At 37.7% G+C, this 18,803-nt stretch overlaps 3 protein-coding genes and 1 pseudogene across 5 annotated transcripts; 2 read left to right on the forward strand and 2 right to left on the reverse strand.

The window, feature by feature from the left end:
* Positions 1-592: 592 nt before the first annotated feature.
* Positions 593-2,300, forward strand: LOC148689411 (putative UDP-arabinose 4-epimerase 2). 2 transcript variants are annotated; one of them, XM_088689844.1, is made up of 4 exons: positions 593-670; positions 1,604-1,734; positions 1,810-1,923; positions 2,017-2,300. In XM_088689844.1, exons 2-4 carry the CDS (start codon positions 1,612-1,614, stop codon positions 2,119-2,121), a joined length of 342 nt encoding a protein of 113 aa, XP_088545970.1. In that variant the 5' UTR covers positions 593-670; positions 1,604-1,611; the 3' UTR covers positions 2,122-2,300. The 2 variants fall into 2 exon arrangements, with proteins under 2 accessions (XP_088545970.1, XP_088545969.1); XM_088689843.1 differs by lacking the exon at positions 593-670 and having other exon boundaries at positions 1,468-1,734.
* A 3,671-nt stretch (positions 2,301-5,971) lies between these two features.
* On the reverse strand, positions 5,972-11,056 carry LOC137707587 (uncharacterized; annotated as a pseudogene). Its single transcript, XR_015958780.1, has 2 exons — positions 8,545-11,056; positions 5,972-8,340 (listed from the first exon to the last, which is right to left on the reverse strand). The product of XR_015958780.1 is annotated as an uncharacterized LOC137707587 (transcript).
* Positions 6,141-8,501, forward strand: LOC137707588 (UDP-arabinose 4-epimerase 1-like). The gene is made up of 9 exons (XM_068446491.2): positions 6,141-6,265; positions 6,341-6,454; positions 6,540-6,647; positions 6,762-6,853; positions 6,941-7,082; positions 7,246-7,340; positions 7,461-7,590; positions 7,692-7,836; positions 7,942-8,501. Exons 1-9 carry the CDS (start codon positions 6,143-6,145, stop codon positions 8,169-8,171), a joined length of 1,179 nt encoding a protein of 392 aa, XP_068302592.2. The 5' UTR covers positions 6,141-6,142; the 3' UTR covers positions 8,172-8,501.
* A 131-nt stretch (positions 11,057-11,187) lies between the features above and the next one.
* Positions 11,188-18,286, reverse strand: LOC137707586 (heat shock 70 kDa protein 17). The gene is made up of 15 exons (XM_068446489.2): positions 17,946-18,286; positions 16,716-17,519; positions 16,226-16,458; positions 15,443-15,602; positions 15,057-15,302; positions 14,824-14,960; positions 14,359-14,686; positions 14,100-14,261; positions 13,674-13,748; positions 13,484-13,584; positions 12,957-13,026; positions 12,646-12,702; positions 12,452-12,513; positions 11,872-11,944; positions 11,188-11,764 (listed from the first exon to the last, which is right to left on the reverse strand). Exons 2-15 carry the CDS (start codon positions 17,487-17,489, stop codon positions 11,567-11,569), a joined length of 2,676 nt encoding a protein of 891 aa, XP_068302590.2. The 5' UTR covers positions 17,490-17,519; positions 17,946-18,286; the 3' UTR covers positions 11,188-11,566.
* Positions 18,287-18,803: the final 517 nt, after the last annotated feature.

Consider the following 18,803-nt stretch of genomic DNA (forward strand, 5'->3'; position numbering starts at 1 on the left):
TCTTTAAGCAATGGCTTATAGCCGAAACGATTAAAAGCATGTATTTGTATTTGATTCACCCCTCCATCCATAAACATAAATCACATACATATAAATACACAACCAAAATTTTACCTCTTTGCTAAGCAAGGGTTTGTATCTCAAACAGTCGAGCAACCATCTCCGACCTGAGATCATGTACGTACTCATGCCGTGTGCGTATATAATGTTTATAAACAAGTACAGTCGTGGACTTTAGGTATAGCAAGAGTATTTCAACAATAATCTCAAAATTTTGATTGAAGCAAAGCTGGCTTGAGGGCTGAGACCCTAAAGCTGCGGACCTTAACCGCGCGCATGCACGTGGAACGTACGTTTGTAAACATTCTCCTTCAATTTAACGAAACAAAAAGACCTACAGGAGGCCCTCGTCCAAAGTCTCTGTCTCTCTGTCTCTCTGTGAATATTCATGGCAGTTGTTCTTTCCTTTTCACTCATATAACTTTGGTGACACTTTATTTTCTCAAACATGCCCTATATATACATTCCACCTAATCCTCCGCCTTCATATATATACGAAAGTGTATATATACTACCAATGTACGCATATAGAAACGACTAGAGATGTTTTATATTCTCAAACACCTAGTCCAAGTCCTCGTTTCGACCATCCGGTTTCTGCGTTTGTGAGGTAACTAGTTAACGTTTCTGTGTGGCAGTCGAGACTCCTCAGGTTCTTGTCATGAATTTCAGCCCTTGCTTAATTATTAGTTTCTGTCATTAGGGTTCCTTAAGTTCATTGAAAAGCTGTGTTTTGCATGTTTTTGTTGTGTCTAAATCACTTTGTTTTCCATGTTTCTGTAACGTTCCTTTCTTTGCCTATAATTCCCATCTCTCGTAATTCATTAACTGATTTTTTTTTTTAAGACTTTGGTGACGTTCTTTGTTGGGTTGGAATTGGGTCTAATATGGATGTTCAATTTTACCATATTTTCATAGATCTTTCAAATTTAGAGGTGCGGTCCTTTTCATATTCAATTTATCATCATTTATGATCTTTTTCGCTTTCTATGAGGAGAGACGGAACTAGAAATTTTAAGTGCCGTTCATTTCTTTTAGGCAGTAAAAAATTGTCCCCAAATTTCAATAGTGCATCATTTGTTTTTATGACATTTTTCAAGTCACGAGTCTAAGTACTGGTTTGTTACTAAGGTGCTTTTATAAAAAGTGGGTATAAAAAAAAGTTGAGCTCAAAAAGGTGTTTGGTAAACACTTAAAAACAACTTATTTTCACACTTTTGGGTGAAAAAAAAACTAAAAACGTGAAGCAACAAAAATGAGCTTATTCTCACAGTACAACACAAACAATTTTTTTTTTAAAGCAAATCAATATCAAACCAGCCCTAACTACGATAAGTCGGCAAAGTGCTTTTAGATTTTAGACTTAGAAAGCAAGATTAATTAAAGTCGGCAAAGTTAGGCATTGAATTGGATGATAAGCATTGGGAACATCGAGCATAGACTTTGGACTCATCAAATAGACAATTTTCACTCCTGTACAAGCACTTTGTAATAAAGTGCTTCAGTACCAAATTTGATTTTTGAACCAATTCTGTGGTTGCAGTTGCGGGCATGGATATTCCAGTCTCGAAACGGAGGACGAAGTTTTCCAGCAAATTTATCGCAGCTGCCGGCCTAATCACCCTCTGCATTGTCATGTTCAAGCAGTCACATGATTCTAGCAATCTCAACAAGGTATGTTCCGATTTAATTTTCGCTTTGTTTTGATTTTTTTGATGCATTTTCTTTACATTCGACTTGTTTTTGCAGTTCTCTTATCATGAAGCAGGGATCACTCATGTCTTGGTCACAGGAGGAGCTGGCTACATAGGCTCTCATGCTGCACTTAGGCTCTTCAAGGACTCATACCGAGTAACGATAGTGGTATACATCAATCATTCTTGAAAGCCTTTTCTTCGTAATTGTTACAATGCGTGAAAATGTAACTGTCACATTGAAAAAATATTTGCCTCGTAGCCGATGACGGAGTTACGCGTATCGTCGCATGACAATGGCAACTTGGACCGTGACTTAATGAGAGATAAGGGAATGCATATGGGGCTCCGTGGTGAGATTGCTTAGCACGCAATCGTTTCAGAAGAGGATGTGTGCCTAGGATTTGGAGAAAATATACGAGATGGTTCTTTTTGGTTGTATTGCTATTATTTTTGCCAAGAGTTTCTTCTAGGAAAGTGCTATTTTCTTTCCTTTTTTGTAGAAAATTTCTCATTTATGAAACGTGCAAGATGAGAATTCAGAGATGATTTAGGTAGTAGGGTGTAATCAAAGAGAAAATTTGGTAGCAAAGAAAGGTAGGGTGTTAGAAATTTGGTAACAAACAAAACCCTATATGTGAAAGACAATTATTCAATCTAAGAATTCCACCAAAAAAAATAAAACAAACCATTCAAACTTAGATAATTTTAATCACAATAATGTTGGATAACTACATTTGTTGGTGACAATATATATCACATTGAAGATATAAATAACTAATCAAAATAATTGATACAATAAGTATACAACCTACTGATGCATCGACATATAAGTACTCAATGTAACAATATTTTTTTATATCAACCCTCTTTTGCAGCAAAATAACATTGTTGATAGTCCGTTTACGGAGTTGTTATTGACATCCTAGTAAAAAAACAAAACAAAGAGAGGTGAACGATGATTGTTTGGAAATGCTAATAACCATTCTATTATTTTAATCTATAAACCTAGGGAAGACTTGGAAGTGCTTTCAAGTAGTGCTTGAGAGTTGAGACGATTGAGAAGAGAACCTAATTAGAATATGTTTTTATATATAGTAACACTGTGTTTAATATAAAAATTTTGTAAAGAAAATATATGGAAAAGAGAAAAGTTGGAGAGAAATCTGTGAGAGAGAAAATGTGGGGGTTTTTTTTAAAATTTTTTTTTCTAAATTAGAGTTGTTATGATGACATTTAGGTGAAAAGTTAAAAAAAAAAACGCAAACTTTGATTTGTATAAAATTACATTATTGCATATGATTTTATTTTGTGTTATAAATTAAATTGTCTTTTCACTTTTTAGTTGACAAAGAAGATTTTGTTAATAGGCAGTTCAAATTAGGATACGAGATACGACTAAGGAGTAGGTGTTTAGTCTTTTTTTTAGTTGACAAAGTAGCATGATATTGTCCGCTTTGGACCCCTATCACACCCTCACAGTTTTGTTTTTGGGAACTCACACGATAACTTTCCAGTAGGTCATCCATCATGGGATTGCTCTCGCGCGATTTTGAAAATATGTGTTCCGACCACTCACTCTTTCTATTTTTGCACCCTTCCAGGTTCTAATAGCAAAGTTCCGTATCGACAAGTACTTGTGGCACTCCCAGTTCAGGTGGCTCCTTATGATGGTATAATCATTATTTTACCTTAGTGTGCTTACTTATGCTATGTATCACGTGTAAAATGGGTTCATACTCGCTTACCGCGTATTTGTGTATATAGGCACTTTTAAGTTTAAATTTATTCACATTTTACACATTATCACATTCTATGGCTTCGTCATCTTCGAGGTGTCGGCCAGCACAGCTCGATTCGGAATCCTAGTGGACTTTCCGGATCGGGATGTGTCAAAAACCATTAGAACATCTTCAAAAGATATGTCAAATTTTAAACATAAAATTTAAATTTAAAAGTGTATGACACTTTGACATTTTTTAAAGTTTTGATCTCCACCGATATTTTAAATTAAAATATCATTTTATTACTTTAAGCTATTACAATAAATATTTATATATATAAAAAAGCAATAATCAAATCAATAAAATACATTTAATAATCAATTAAAAAAAAATTTGAAGATGCTATCAATTTTGGCAGCAAGAGTGAGGGTTGTCAATCCACGTCATGCCACATCAAATTTGGGTTTTCCGTTGGAAAACATTATTGCTACATTTTTTATTGTTAGTGTTAATTTGGATATTTTGACATCTCATTTAAAGATGCACCTGGTATGCTTAATGTGTGATCATCAATGTTCTTAAAATAAACATATGACACAGATATATCTAAGCAACCCAAGTTCATCTCTTAAAGCAATGGCTTGTAGCTAAATCGATTAAAAGAATGTACTTGTATTCGATTCACCCCTTCATCCATAAACATATACCACATACATATAAATACACAACCAAACTTTTACCTCTTTGTTAAGCAAGTGTGTATCTCAAGCAGTGGAGCATCAATCTCCGCACCTGAGGTCATGTACAAACTCGCGCCGCGTGCGTATATAAACAAGTATAGTCGTGGACTTTAGGCATAGCAAGAGTATTTCAACAATAATCTCAAAATTTTGATTGAGGCAAAGCTGGCCTGAGAGCTGCAGAGATCGTAAAGCTGCGGGCTCAGGCCGGTCAATTCACAGGCAGAAGGCCGGGAGAGAGGCTGAAGCCGCTGACCTGAACCTCGTGCATGCACGTGAAACGTGTTTGTATACATTCTCCTTCACTTCAACGAAACACAAAGACCTGCAGGAAGACCTCGTCCAAAGTCGCTCTCTCTCTCTCTCTCTCCCCCCGAATATTCATGGCAGTTATTCTTTCCTTTTCACTCATAACTTTGGTGACACTTCTTTATTTTCTCAAACTTACCCTATATATACATTCCACCTAATCCTCAGCCTTCATATATATATATATATATATATATATATATATATATATATATATAGCCAATGTAAGCATACAGAAACGACTAGAGACGTTTTATATTCTCAAACACCAAGTCCAAGTCCTCGTTTCGACGGGCCGGTTTCTGCGTTTCTGAGGTGACCAGTTTCTGTGTGGCAGTCGAGACTCCTCAGGTTCTTGTCATGAATTTCAGCCCTTGCTTAATTATTAGTTTCAGTCATTAGGGTTCTTTTTTTTTTTTTTTTTTTTTTAACAAAAAATATTATCTACAGTAATATGGAGGGGATAAACTTAGCCTCAGAATGGACTAGCAATAATGCAATTCAAATTCGCCTTTGGCGATAATCGAACCTAAGACCTCTCACTTACAAGTGAAGAAGAATACTAATAGACTGTAGTACTGAGTGACATAGGGATGAATAAATTTAATATTACTAAGGAATTTCAAAATGACGGAAATTGAGTGACTTAGGGATGAATAAATTTAATATTACTAAGGAATTTCAAAATGACAGAAATTGAAACGACGGGATTTTATATTCTAGAATTTGTGAATTTTCTTATTTGGTTAACTTAAAAGAACAATGAAATTGAATACGGAATTTGTTATTGTTAAACTCTCAACCATAGATAATGAGAAATGACACCTATTTACATGGAATTTAAACTTGAGAATTAGAGATCCCAAATTCCAAGTTTTTTTCCACGCAGAAATTCTAAATTTCTATGGTTATGGATCCAAACAAGAGAATTGGTGCATATCAATTTATAAATTCTGACTTTTACCCAAATTCTAAGTTTATTTCCCCATCCAAACATAGCGTAAAGTTCATTGGAAAGCTGTGTTCCATGTTTTTGTTGTGTCTAAATCACTTTGTTTTCCATGTTTCTGTAACGTTCCTTTCTTTGCCTATAACTCCTATCTCTTCTAATTTATTAACTGAATTTTTTTATACTTTGGTAACGTTCTTTGTTGGGTTGGAATTGGGTCTTTATGGATGTTCAATTTTATTATACCTACGTAAATCTTTCTAATTTAGAGGTGGGTCCTTTTCGTATTCAATTTATTCATTTATGATGTTTTTCGTTCTCCATGAGTAGAGACGGGGCCAGAAATTTTAAGTGCAGTTCTTTTCTTTTAGGCAGTAAAAAATTCTGCCCAAATTTCAGTAGTATCATTTGTTTTTATGACATTTTCAGGTCACGAGTGTAAGTACGATAAGTCGGCAAAGTGCTTTTAGATTTTAGACTTGAAAGCAAGATTAATTAAAGCTGGCAAAGTTAGGCATTGAATTGGATGATAAGCATTGGGAACATCGAGCATAGACTTTGGACTCATCAAATAGACAATTTTTACTCCTGTACAAGCACTTTGAAATAAAGTGCTTCAGTACCAAATTTGTTTTTTGAACCAATTCTGTGGTTGCAGTTGCGGGCATGGATATTGCAGTCTCGAAACGGAGGAGGAACTTTTCCAGCAAATTTATCGCAGCTGCCGGCCTACTCACCCTCTGCATTGTCATGTTCAAGCAGTCACATGATTCTAGCAGTCTCAACAAGGTATGTTCCGATTTAATCTTCGCTTTGTTTTGATTTTTTTGATGCATTTTCTTTACATTCGACTTGTTTTTGCAGTTCTCTTTTCATGAAGCAGGGATCACTCATGTCTTGGTCACAGGAGGAGCTGGCTACATAGGCTCTCATGCTGCACTTAGGCTCTTGAAGGACTCATGCCGTGTAACGATAGTGGTATACATCGATCATTCTTGCAAGCTTTTTCTTCGTAATTGTTGCATGATTCGTTGATTTAAAACCCTTCTGAAAATGTTCACAGGACAATCTCTCTCGAGGAAACATCGGTGCTTTTAGGGTTCTTCAACAGTTGTTTCCAGATCCCGGGAGGCTTCAGTTCGTATACGCTGACCTCGGAGACGCAGAAGCTGTATCCTAATTATGCTTCTTTTGTACATTCTACTTTAAACTAATCTAATATGCGTACAAGGTAAATTGAACTCGGGCGAACAATGTGTTGGACATTCCTTGATTCTTGTCTTAGGTCAATAAAATCTTCTCAGAGAATGTATTTGATGCTGTCATGCATTTTGCAGCTGTTGCTTATGTTGGGGAAAGTACAGTCGAGCCTCTTCGGTATTCGATCGTCAAGTTCGCGTTAATTAGGTTTTCTTTTCGTCTCTGTTTACCTGGTAATGACATACAATTAGTGTTCTGCTGCAGATACTATCACAATATCACATCAAATACCCTGTTGGTTTTGGAGGCAATGGCAGCACACAATGTAAAAACATTGATCTATTCTAGTACTTGTGCAACTTATGGTGAACCTAAGAAGATGCCGATCACCGAAGAAACCGAGCAAGTGAGATTTCGTAACACAGTTTTAGTTGTCAGTTAATCATGTGTTAACTGCAAAGTTCAAATATTGTGTTAGGTGTATCAAGCCAAATACAACACAGATTAATAGTTGTATCAAGATGTGCTAATTTTTGAAATACTCAATATGCATAGTTGTACGAATTCAGGTCCCAATCAATCCATATGGAAAAGCAAAGAAAATGGCAGAAGATATCATACTAGATTTCTCCAAAAACTCAAACATGGCAGTCATGATCTTACGGTAGGCAGCGAATTCTTCTTAATTCCATGAAAAGTGTTTGTGCGCGCGCAAGCGTTTCTGAATTCAAAATGTATATTTTGGGTATAACTGAAGCTAACATATGTACGGTTATATATCCAGATATTTTAATGTGATAGGATCAGACCCGGAGGGAAGACTAGGAGAGGCTCCTCGACCTGATCTACGTGAGCAGGGACGAATATCTGGTGCATGTTTTGATGCCGCTCGAGGGATTATTCCTGGACTGAAGGTACTTTTCTCCCTCCGTTCCCCTCCTCTTTTTCAGTACACTTTTTTAGGCCAAAATCAATGTGAGAAATTGAATTCTTTTGTGTATGTCATTGATTCTAGGTCAGAGGAACAGACTATGATACAGCTGATGGTACTTGTGTGAGGGACTATATTGATGTCACTGACCTGGTGGATGCTCATGTGAAAGCTCTCGCCAATGCAAAACCGGGGAAGGTTGGGATCTACAATGTGGGCACTGGAAAAGGTCAAGAAATCTGTCATTTGCATTGAAATTATTTTCATCCTTTCCTTACCCTTGCCTCGCTGGCCCTGCATTTCCTGAAGTTCTTTTTGATCATTTTGATCACAGGTAGTTCAGTGAAGGAGTTTGTCGAGGCATGCAAGAAGGCGACAGGAGTGGACATAAAAGTTGAATACCTCAGCCGAAGGCCAGGGGACTATGCTAAAGTTTATAGTGATCCTTCCAAGGTAAGGCAGGAATTGAATTGGACAGCCAAGTACACACTTCAAGAAAGCCTACAGATTGCATGGAGATGGCAAAAATTGCATTTGAACGGCTATGGTCCTTCCAATACTTAGGTTAAAAGATACCTGATATATCGTTGTGGAAGCCGGATGTTGCACCATTTAGTTGAACATGGATTTCCTTTTACTTGGAACATGTTGTAAATTTCCAATCGGCAACGAAGAAAATCTCTGGGTTTGTTGAGAGAATGGACAAGAGTAACCCTGCTTGTGTTTTCTGTTCCTGTACTTTGTTCAAGCCCAGAAAAAGAAAAGGAGAGGATTAGATATTTCCTTGGCAATAATGAGTTCTCTATTCAAAAGTAACACAAGTCGTTTCAATCTAACTGAGGAACAATTGATAAAATTACAAATGAATACTCCGTGTGATTATATACTGATAAATGCTATAATGTTAATAGCTTAGCGAGAGCGAAAAGGCAGTTACCATTTGTCGTAGTTTGTAAATCTTTGTCAATCATAAGGTGTCGACAAGTAACTGGTGTTTCTCATCTTTGTCGTTAGACTCTTCAATATGCTTGCAAGCTCTGCTGTTCTGGGCTGCGCCAGATCATCGAAGAGAAAAGCATGTACCTGATTTCTGACTTCAATCCAACTGCAGCCTGGCTGCTTCTCCGTGCTACTTTCTTTCATTAATACCCTGACTCTTTCAACCTCGTCCCATCTGCCGGCCTCAGCATGCATGTTCGACAAGAGCACATAATTTGAAGCTTTATCGGGTTCAATTTCTTAGAGCTTCTCAGAAGCATACTTTCCAAGTAGTAGACTCCGGTGTATCCTACAAGCTCCAAGTAATGCACCCCATATTCTAGCAGTTGTCGTGATCTTCATATTCCTCACCATTTCAAAGGCTTCCTCTAGCCTCCCTGCACGACCGAGCAGATCAACCATGCAGGCATAGTGTTCGGCAAGAGTTTCAATAAGGTAAACTTCAGTCATGCTCTCAAAAATTTCTAAACCACACTCAACCAACCCACTGTGACTGCATGCTGATAACACCGCAACAAGGGTCACCTGATCTGGATTCATCCCTTCTATTAGCATCTTTTTGAAGAGCTTTACTGCCTCTTCACCATCTCCGTTTAGAGCATACCCAGATATCAAAGAATTCCAAGAAACAATATCCCCACACTTGATATCTTCAAACACAAGATTAGCATCCACAACTTTCCTGCTTTTAGCATACATTGTAATCAGGGAATTGCTGACAAACAAGTCATTTACATAACCACACTTCACAACCAAATGGTGAAGTTTCTTTCCAACTTGTAAAGCGGCAAGATTGGCACACGCACTTAGACCACATGCAAAAGTCAACTCATCAGGCCTCTTCCCTTCCTGTCCCATCTTCACAATGCTCCTTAGTGCATCCAGATATAACCCATTTTGCACATAACCTGCAATCAGAGAATTCCACGAAACTACGCTCCTCTCATCCATCGACTCAAAGATTTCAACTGCTTTATCCATTTGTCCTGTTTGAGCGTAACCAGTAATCATAGTATTCCAAGAAACAATGTCCTTGTTAATCATATTTCGGAAAAGAGATAGAGCTTCAACCATTTTCCCACACTGAGCATAGCCTGCAATCATTGTGTTCCAACAAACAGCATCACAGATGGAAATGGGACTGAAGATCTCGCTTGCTTCATCCATCCTTCCATTTTGCACGTATCCAGACATCATTGCTGTTTGTGCTGCGATGTTCTAGTATGGCATTTGGTTAAGCAATTGCCTTGCTTCGTCAAGCTTACCAATACGTACATACCCATCGATCATTGTTGTCCACGACACAGAATCCCTCTCGGGCATATCCTTGAATAATTTAACAGCCTTGTCAATTTGGTGGTCTCGAACATAGGCTCCAAGCATTGCATTCCAAGAAACCACATTTCTACTTGGCATCTGGTCAAAGAGATCCTCTGCCTTTGCAATCTCCCCATTTTGCGCAAACCCACATAACAGCATGACCCAAGAAACCACATTCGGGTCTGGAATCTTCTTAAAGAACTTCCAAGCAGAATCCAAATCACCAACCTCAACAAACCCATCCAACATCAGATTCCACGAAACCACATTCCTCGCAGGCATTTCCTCAAAAAACTTCATTCCCAGCCGCATCTCCCCATTTTTCTTATACCCTGCAAGCATTGAATTCCAGGAAACTAAATTTTTGGCCGGCATTCATCAAACAAACCCTTAGCCTCATCAAACTTCCCCTTCTTTGCATACCCTGCAATCATTGCATTCCAACAAGCTGCATCCCCCTTATCCGGAAGCAAATCAAATAGCTCTCAAGCTCGCCACTACGTGTATAGCAAGATATCATCAAAGTCCACGAGTAAAGGCCTCTTTCCGGCATGTCAATAAAAATCCTATAAGCTTCCTTGACCTCGCCATTGTGCAGGTACCCTGAAATCATAGTGTTCCAAGAAACCAAGTTTCTGTGCGGCATTTGATCAAACAGTTGGCGCGCGTTACCAACTCTACCATTCTTAGCATAAGCAGAGATCATAGAATTGTATGTTACTGCGTTCTTCTGAGTCATTTGTGAGAAAACTTTAACCGCTTCGTCGATCCTACCAGACTTCCCCAACCGGGTAATCTTCAGATTTTGGTTGAAGACTTGGCTTCCCTTTTCACCTAGTGATCTCAGCCTCATTTGGTCTTACTGGTGGCGACTCGGAAGAAAAAAGTGCTGCTTTGTAGTTTGAGCAGTTGAATGGCAGTTGTGTTATTGTTAAATTTTGGAGAGAAGTGTTATTCGCACTCCAAATAAATGATGCACATACATTTTTTGAGAGATGCGTTATTCTGAAACGTAAACTAGAACTACAGAAGAGGATTCGAACTTGGCTACGTTATTTTTAAAATCTTCTAGTTATCATTTTAGAAGGAAGGTGATTTTCACACTCATTTTAACTCCTCAACATTCTCGCACATCTCTTTTTATTTCTAACCACCTGACTAAATAAAGAAAACACCAAACAGATTAAATAAGAGTGTGTGAGAGGCTAATAAAGACGGGTAATTATTATTTTCCTTTTAACAGCATAGCAAACATACTAAATCAAGAAAGGACTAATCTTTTTTCTTAAATAAGAATATAAGACGGTACAAAGTCTTCCTCAACAGCAAAAATCCCCCCTATCAATATCACATCGTCTGATGCAGATCAAAACTTCTCTCTAACGAGGCAAAGCAGAAAATCGATCTGTGCCCCTACGTAATGTGGGTAAGATGATAGCAGTAAAAGTAACAAGAGAGATGTAGTTCTTGAGCAACTATTCTTCAGACAGCCAAACGCCAACTGAAAACCATGCTCAACTCTACTCTTTTCTTACGTCTGAAAATTCCAGGTGCATTCTCCCTTCTTCCGTATCGATGCCAATCCACGGTGGTTAGGAAGGCAGTTCACTAAGGCTAATTGACATGTCAATGAGATTAGATCACAGCTCATCGTGACCCTCAGACTCAACTTTTTCATTTGCTGAGTCATCTGAGTCTCCGGCTTTCTGGTCATCTTGTGAAGAATTATCAGAACTCGAGTCAGAATCCTTAGCTTTTTCTCCGCTGCTCTCGGTTTCATTGCTTGTGGGTTTCTCAATTTTAGGCTTTGGCTTGGGGATTCTGTTGACTCTAGCAACCTAGACAAAGATAAAGTCATCGATAAGAGCATTACAATCGTATAGAAATAGCTCAGGATCGCATTTCCATTTATTTTCTCAACCCAGAAACAGATACGAAATGATACCTCATCTTCCAGATCAAACACCTTCCCGAACACTTCATCCGATGTGAATGCCGGTTTGCTATGTGCAGGAGTCCTTCAAGGTAGAGAAAAATAAGGTTAAGCACATAGAAGGACTGCCCTAAACTTGTTATCATACTTATAGTTATTCAAGGAGAGCAGACTGGATATCAGTCGGTCAACAAAATCAATTTGAAACAAATCATGAACCAGGTGAAATTATGCACTTAAATTACTGCTAACTGCAGGGTTTTTTTTTTTAAACGAAAAGAGCAATACTTTCAAACCAAATAAAAAATTCAGCACAAACGTGCAACACGGTACACATAGTACATTCAACACTCGTAAACATAAAGCAAGATATCAGCAAAGGGAAATGGGCTTTCTCCGCATGATTCCTAAATGGGAAACTTTTATTTTACCCCCCCTTCAGCATGGCTTGTTTTTAATTTACTACACTGTACGCGTATATGTAAACATCACTTATAAGCATGTAAGATTATATGCGCATGCATAGTTGACATCAACAAGTTACCTTAATAATGTCAAAAAAAAAATCAATGCAGCAACGACAATTACTTACTTTTTCTGCGCATCCTCCTTCTCGTCCAACCACTTCTTCAACTTGTCAGCATCACTCGCAACCTGGAAACACACATAAATTTCCCACACCTTAAGCATCAGAGGCCGTCAAACGCACCTAAATTAGATCATTACTACAACTACTATTTACAAATTCACAAAGAGTTTAAGTTGGATCATGTATGATTGAAGCACCTCATCTGTTCGATCTTTCGGAATCCAGGGTTTGTTTGACTCCCATCCACGTAGAATCTGCAAACATTGAGGAGGAAAAGATAAATGAATGTGTCACATCTCATAGTTTACTAAGGTCATAAAGGTAATGGTGTGAACTTTATTGCAATAGCAGAATAGCTCTTTAAATATTAATGGTAATTGACCTTTTATGGCAACTGTTTCACATGTAAAACTAAAGTCTATTTATTTGTTTAGTAACGATACGCCCGAGTTCAATTACAAGCATGTGATAATAATCTATAATTTATAATAATAAGTGTCTGAATTACCTGTTGCACTTCAACAAGGTACTTTCGAGCGTGTTCCACTGCTTCTGGCCGAGCAGTGAGCTCTTTGAATCTGCACCCAAGAATTCATCAGATCAGATACATTGCATTCACTTGACACAGGACTTAACTATTAGAAATTCATACATCTGAGAATTATAGATCACACCCAAAATTTTGAGGATTATAATGCAGTGGGGGTAGCAGAACTATGGGGTAGAGTAAGATACTGGGCATCAGTTTCGAATGAGTTCAAGGATTATTCCCTTTCTCATACAGTGTGGGATATGTTAGCAGCTGTAAAATGATTTTGGTTGAGGTTACGTTACTTGTAATCAGATCTGTTTGAGAGGTCTTAGCTAGCTTTGCTACATGGTGGATTTCTTAACCACTATTTTGTAATTCTTGTTTTTATTTATAAAAGTGTTATCGTTTCTTCTCAAAAAAAAAAAAAAAAAAAAGACCACACCCAATTCTTTTTCTTGGTGAACGCATTAGTACCCTCAGTTAAACTTAAAGTAAAAATATACCTGAAGAATATCGGATCACCAATAGCTTTTAGCACATCTAGGCGTTCCTGAAACTCTGAAGCAGTAGCATCTTCACCATCGGTGTAAAGCCACTCTTGCACCTAAGAAAATGGATAACATGTTAAATAGAAAAATTAAGTCAAAGATATATGATGAAGCAGAATTTTGTGGTGCATAAAAGAAATCCTACCTCATCTAGCTTTCCAATAAAGGATTGGCGTTCCTCGCTAGTTGAAACCTTTTCATATTCCTCAGATGTTTCAAACTGGTATAAGAAAGAATTCATTAAAAAACAAGAACAGTATTGTTGACCTAAAACTTTAAAATAGGGAATCTAGCACTAGAACAAAATAATTTGGTCTATCAAAGCAAAAACACAAGGAGAAATAACATTAGATTCAATACAAAGCAAATCAATGCAATATCCTCAGATGCATGATATGAGAGAAAATACAAAACAAACTACATTAATAAATTCATCAAACAACAATTGCAAGGGCATGATATAAAACCAGAAATATTTGGAAACATCGTAAATATTCATGAAAAACATATTATACAATGAAGATGGTTTCTTATGCCGAGAAGAAAAAAATAGTCGATTGCACCTACACACCTTTTCTTTGGTACCATATATGTATCCTTCCAAGGTATTTTTCAACTCTGCCGTTCTCCTCCGCTCTGCATCCTTCTTGTCTAATTCTTCTAATTTACGTTTTGCTTCAGCAAGAGATTCTTTTGAAGGAGACATCGCCGGTCCGACTGTTTTCTCGACAATCTACAATATATAAAGGAGTTAAGAGAAGATACGAGCTTCTATTGAGCTGTTGAGAAGCATGAAAGAACTTTAAGAGGATTAACTAATAAATATATACCTTCAGAGGAATCCTAAAGGTCCGCTTTTTCAGCTTTTTTTCAATAACGATGTCTGTTTCTACTGTAGAGTTGGAACTGTTACTATTTCCACCATCATCAGTATAGCCATTGCTTTCTTTTGATGTGTTCTGAGCACCAGTTTCAGTCGATATGTTGGGTGCAACATTAGTTGAATTCTCCTGAGTAGTCAGATTTTTCTTAGGAACTTCTACCCATTCTGACACTTCAATAAAAGCATCTGCACGATCCAACGACAAAACACCACTTCTACTCAAAGAGAAATGCAGACTTGCTTTAATGGGTGAAGACAAATTTCGTGATGCATACCTAAATAAAATGGAAAGGACAAAGATAAAATGTTGTCAGTGTTCATCTCATGCTTTTGCATGGACATATAGGTAGAACTTCTTTAGAGCACTGCAGAATAAATTGTACAGAAAGAATCTGGAAATGCAAATCCTTACTTCTCACTTGTCTCTGTCAAACTGGACACAGAGTACTGAGCAAATACAGGAGAGGTGGCACCAGGGGGTAAAAGGTCTTCACTCTCGTATGCTAGTGTCACTTCAAAATCTTTGCTCTGGATAAAGGACCTGAACATCTATTTTATAGCAAACCAAAACATAGTGAGTCAACTTAGCGGGAAAAACTATAAAATAAAACCATAACACTTGCTACTTTTTTCCATGTTATTTACCTTGCTGGGGAGTTTCTTCATCCGTTGCACAAGTGTCTGCCTAGTGCTATCTTCTTTCTGAAGATCGGGGCCATCTAACTCAAGCACAAACCCATAGGTAGAACCATCAATCATCCCTAACTTACGGTTCAGTTTGATTCCATCACTTAAATTAGCAGCATATAATGCTGCACCAAGAACTGTAGCTTCATCGGCATCCAGATGTCTATCCAACTCTTTCCTTCCAAGATATTCCTGAAGCTTAGCCTGTCATTAAAAAAACAGAGAATTCCTTCTTGTGATCACTCTTTATAAAAACTCAGATGACGAGATTCAATTGGCAACATTAATAGCAAGGTGATGTAGGACATCACCATAGAGCAAAAGGGAGATAGTATAGGTCAAACCTGCAACTTTGGCACCCTAGTAGCTCCTCCTATCAGTTCCACTGCATATATCTCATCTACCTTTAAACCAGAATGCTTGAGCACTTCCTTAAGAGGTATTAGCGACTTCTCCCACAGATCTTCGCAGAGCTCTTCAAACTTTTCACGAGTTATCGTGCTCCTGAAAGGGAAATAAATAGTGTTCAGCTTGTTATCTTGGACATCTGACACAAATTGCCAGAGTACACAGGGTGAAAACATATGCATCTTTAGAAATTTAACATAGCGTATTTTCCACCAAATCTAGAAGGGTAAACCAAGCTTTTTATAATAAAACTTACATCAACCAGAGCATAGCAGTGGAATAAATAGTAATTAATAATAGAACTTCCAACAATGGCAACAGAGGCATCACAAAGAAACCTATCTACATAAGTTGCACAACTACATAACGATTATGTTCAGTACACTACGTTGGACAACTAAAGACAAATTCCAGCACAATGTGAAAAGCATTTAAATTCAAACACTTAACATAGCCTATTTTCCACTGCTCTAGAAGGGAAAATCATGAAATTAAAAGCCTATATCAACCAGAAGTATGGCAACGGTAAAAATAATAGTTAATGAAAACTTTCAACAGTGGCATCCCAAAGGCACAGCCACATGAACAAAAATTGACACATGAACTCCTTTCACCATTCTGCTCATTGCTTCCACTAGTTAAATTAATATAAATAAACAATGATAAAGGAACTTTGGAACAAGGATAATAGAGTATAATACACTTTAAATTCCACCAACCTGAAGTCCCGATCATCATAAAGGGATTCAACAGATATTGGAGCCATTTTGTTTGCACTTAGAATTTCTTTTGTACGCTTGACCTGTTTCTTCAATTTAGCCATTGCTTTTGGAGACTTCCTCACATCAACACCATTCCCTACTTGTTTATTGAACTGCTCTGCAAAATACTCCACCAACCGTAATTCCAAGTTCTGGCCCCCAAGTTGTGGGTTCCATCTGACATCCTTGACCTGTACATGAGAAATGAGAATAAAATTTAAAAGAACTGGCTGAGATAATTGCGTATCACATGAGAATCAAAAGTAACCTATGCTTCCGTAAATAGAGGAACACAGAGGGAGGAAATTCGCATTGGTGGATTATTTACACTCGATAGATGTTATTGTGTTATTGTGAAACCAATATAACATGTGTAGAATGTAACTATGGAAAGCATCGGTTCAAAATATTACATGTTGGAAAACAATTCGAATTGGAATGAAATTACCTGAAACTGGTTGACTGACACGGTCTTTCCAAACTCCTTGGCATTATACGCCGAGAAATAAACAAGTGCCGCATAGGTACTGCTGGTGCCCATATCATAGAAAATTACATGCCTTGACTCATTTGAGAAATCCTTGTCAATCCCATACTGCAATGCTGCACCAGAATGCTCATTTATCAAAGCAAGAACATTAATCCCCACCAACTGTGCCGCTCGGAGTAACCCCTTTCTCTCTGCTTGCCCAAAGTATGGAGGAACTGAAATTACAGCATCCTTTACAGGCACTTTTGAATGAAACTCTGCCAAATTTGCAGCATAACCTAAAATCATCGCCACTAGGTCCTCGACTGAATAAGTAGTCACTTTATCATCAATTTTGAAACTAACAGTTCCCATAGTATCCTCTGTAACGTCAAATGGCAAGTACAATGAATCCAAAAGGGTTTTGCTGGAACTAAAGGGTTTTCCAATCAAGTCCCTTGTTTGAGAGTAGACTTTCTCCGGGTACCGAGCAACCAATCCAGCTGCTTCCTCACCAAGAAGGCGGTCACCAGAATGAAATGCAACCAAGTTAGGGGACTTTCGCTTCGACATCTCGTTAATAGCGACTGTGATCTGGCTCTGCCCGCGCTTAAGGTTCACTACCGCAACTTTCACCCATTCAGAGCCTAGATCTATACTCATAACCGCACATTGAGAAGGCAAAAACATGAGGCAAAGCACAGATAGGAATAACCCTAGCTTGATTACGATTGACGCCATCCTAGATTGCATCAGGTAAACCCTAGGACTTCAAAGCTTCGTCTGAAAAAACACAATAACAAAAATTGACAAATATTAGCATAAAGATTCAATTTTTCTAACTTGCGACTGATAAAACAAATAAAAAAACAGTTAATTTATACGAGAATTTACAGTTTGTATACTGTTTGGGAACGAAGAAATGGAAAGCGGGAGTCTACTAAGCACAACTGATTGCTCTGTGTACAGATTTCAATCCGAAATTCGAATCAATTTCGATTTAAAAAAAAAACATAATTGAATAAGCTTAAACCCTAATTTTTTTCCACACTACGTTTTCCATTTTCTCAGCAACCAAACAGAGGACTTAAATTTGAACATCTTATATTTCACGTCGAGAGAGAATCGAAAAAATGATCGAATTAAGAGAGAGGAAAACGAAAGCGAAGAGATAGTTAGAGAACGAGAGAGAGAGAGAGAGAGGGATACCAGTAATGTGCAGATCGCATCCTCCAGAAGACTGGCGGCACAATTTTCTGTTTGGTTGACGAGAAAACGTCGCAAGAAAGTGAAGGCGAGAACTTTCTCAGTGAATGCTGGAAGATGCGGAACTTCAATTTACCAGAAAGAGCAGAGGAAATGCCTATGTGGAACATTAGGAGAGTGGAGAAGCCAATGGTTAAGATACACGTGTCGTATTGTACACGTGGAGGTCAGTGAGACGGTTCGTATTGTTGTGCCAACGGTTATCATGGATGCTTGCGTACATCATTCGGCGTTGGCGCGCGTTGCTCCGTGACTTGATTAACGAACCATGTCCAAGGCCAACCTCACCTTCCATCTTTTCAAAACCATTTATTCGTTTAACCGTTTGGATTTTTTGTTAATTTTTTAAAACATGACCCAAAAATTGTTTGAAATTTTGAATCCTCGTCTTGTTGAAAATATTGGCATTGTTATGAATGCCCACACACACATTATCAATGCCTTTGCAAATTGAAATAGACTTTGGAAACAAAATGATTGTTTTTCAAAACATGCGATGTAAATCTCAAACTGTAAGAACCTGTTTTTATGGAGCCGCTCTATAAATAGAGCGCTCCGACTGCAGTTAAAGGATATAGAGAGAATACAAAGAAGAAAGAAAGATTAATAACTTCAATATCCATTCCTCCCTCTTTTATTTGTCATCCTCTTGTGTTATAGTTTATGTGTGATATTTTACACCTGCTTCACTCTTGTCACCAGAGATTATCTCTCTAACTTTTACATATTTATAACACGTCTAATTGTATAGAATGAGAAATAGAGTCGAGTAAGTTGGATTGTTGAGAAGGTCAGCAGCAA

Source organism: Pyrus communis, chromosome 17, assembly GCF_041283825.1.
Source record: "Pyrus communis isolate YQ-2024b chromosome 17, ASM4128382v1, whole genome shotgun sequence".
Lineage (NCBI taxonomy): Eukaryota > Viridiplantae > Streptophyta > Magnoliopsida > Rosales > Rosaceae > Pyrus > Pyrus communis.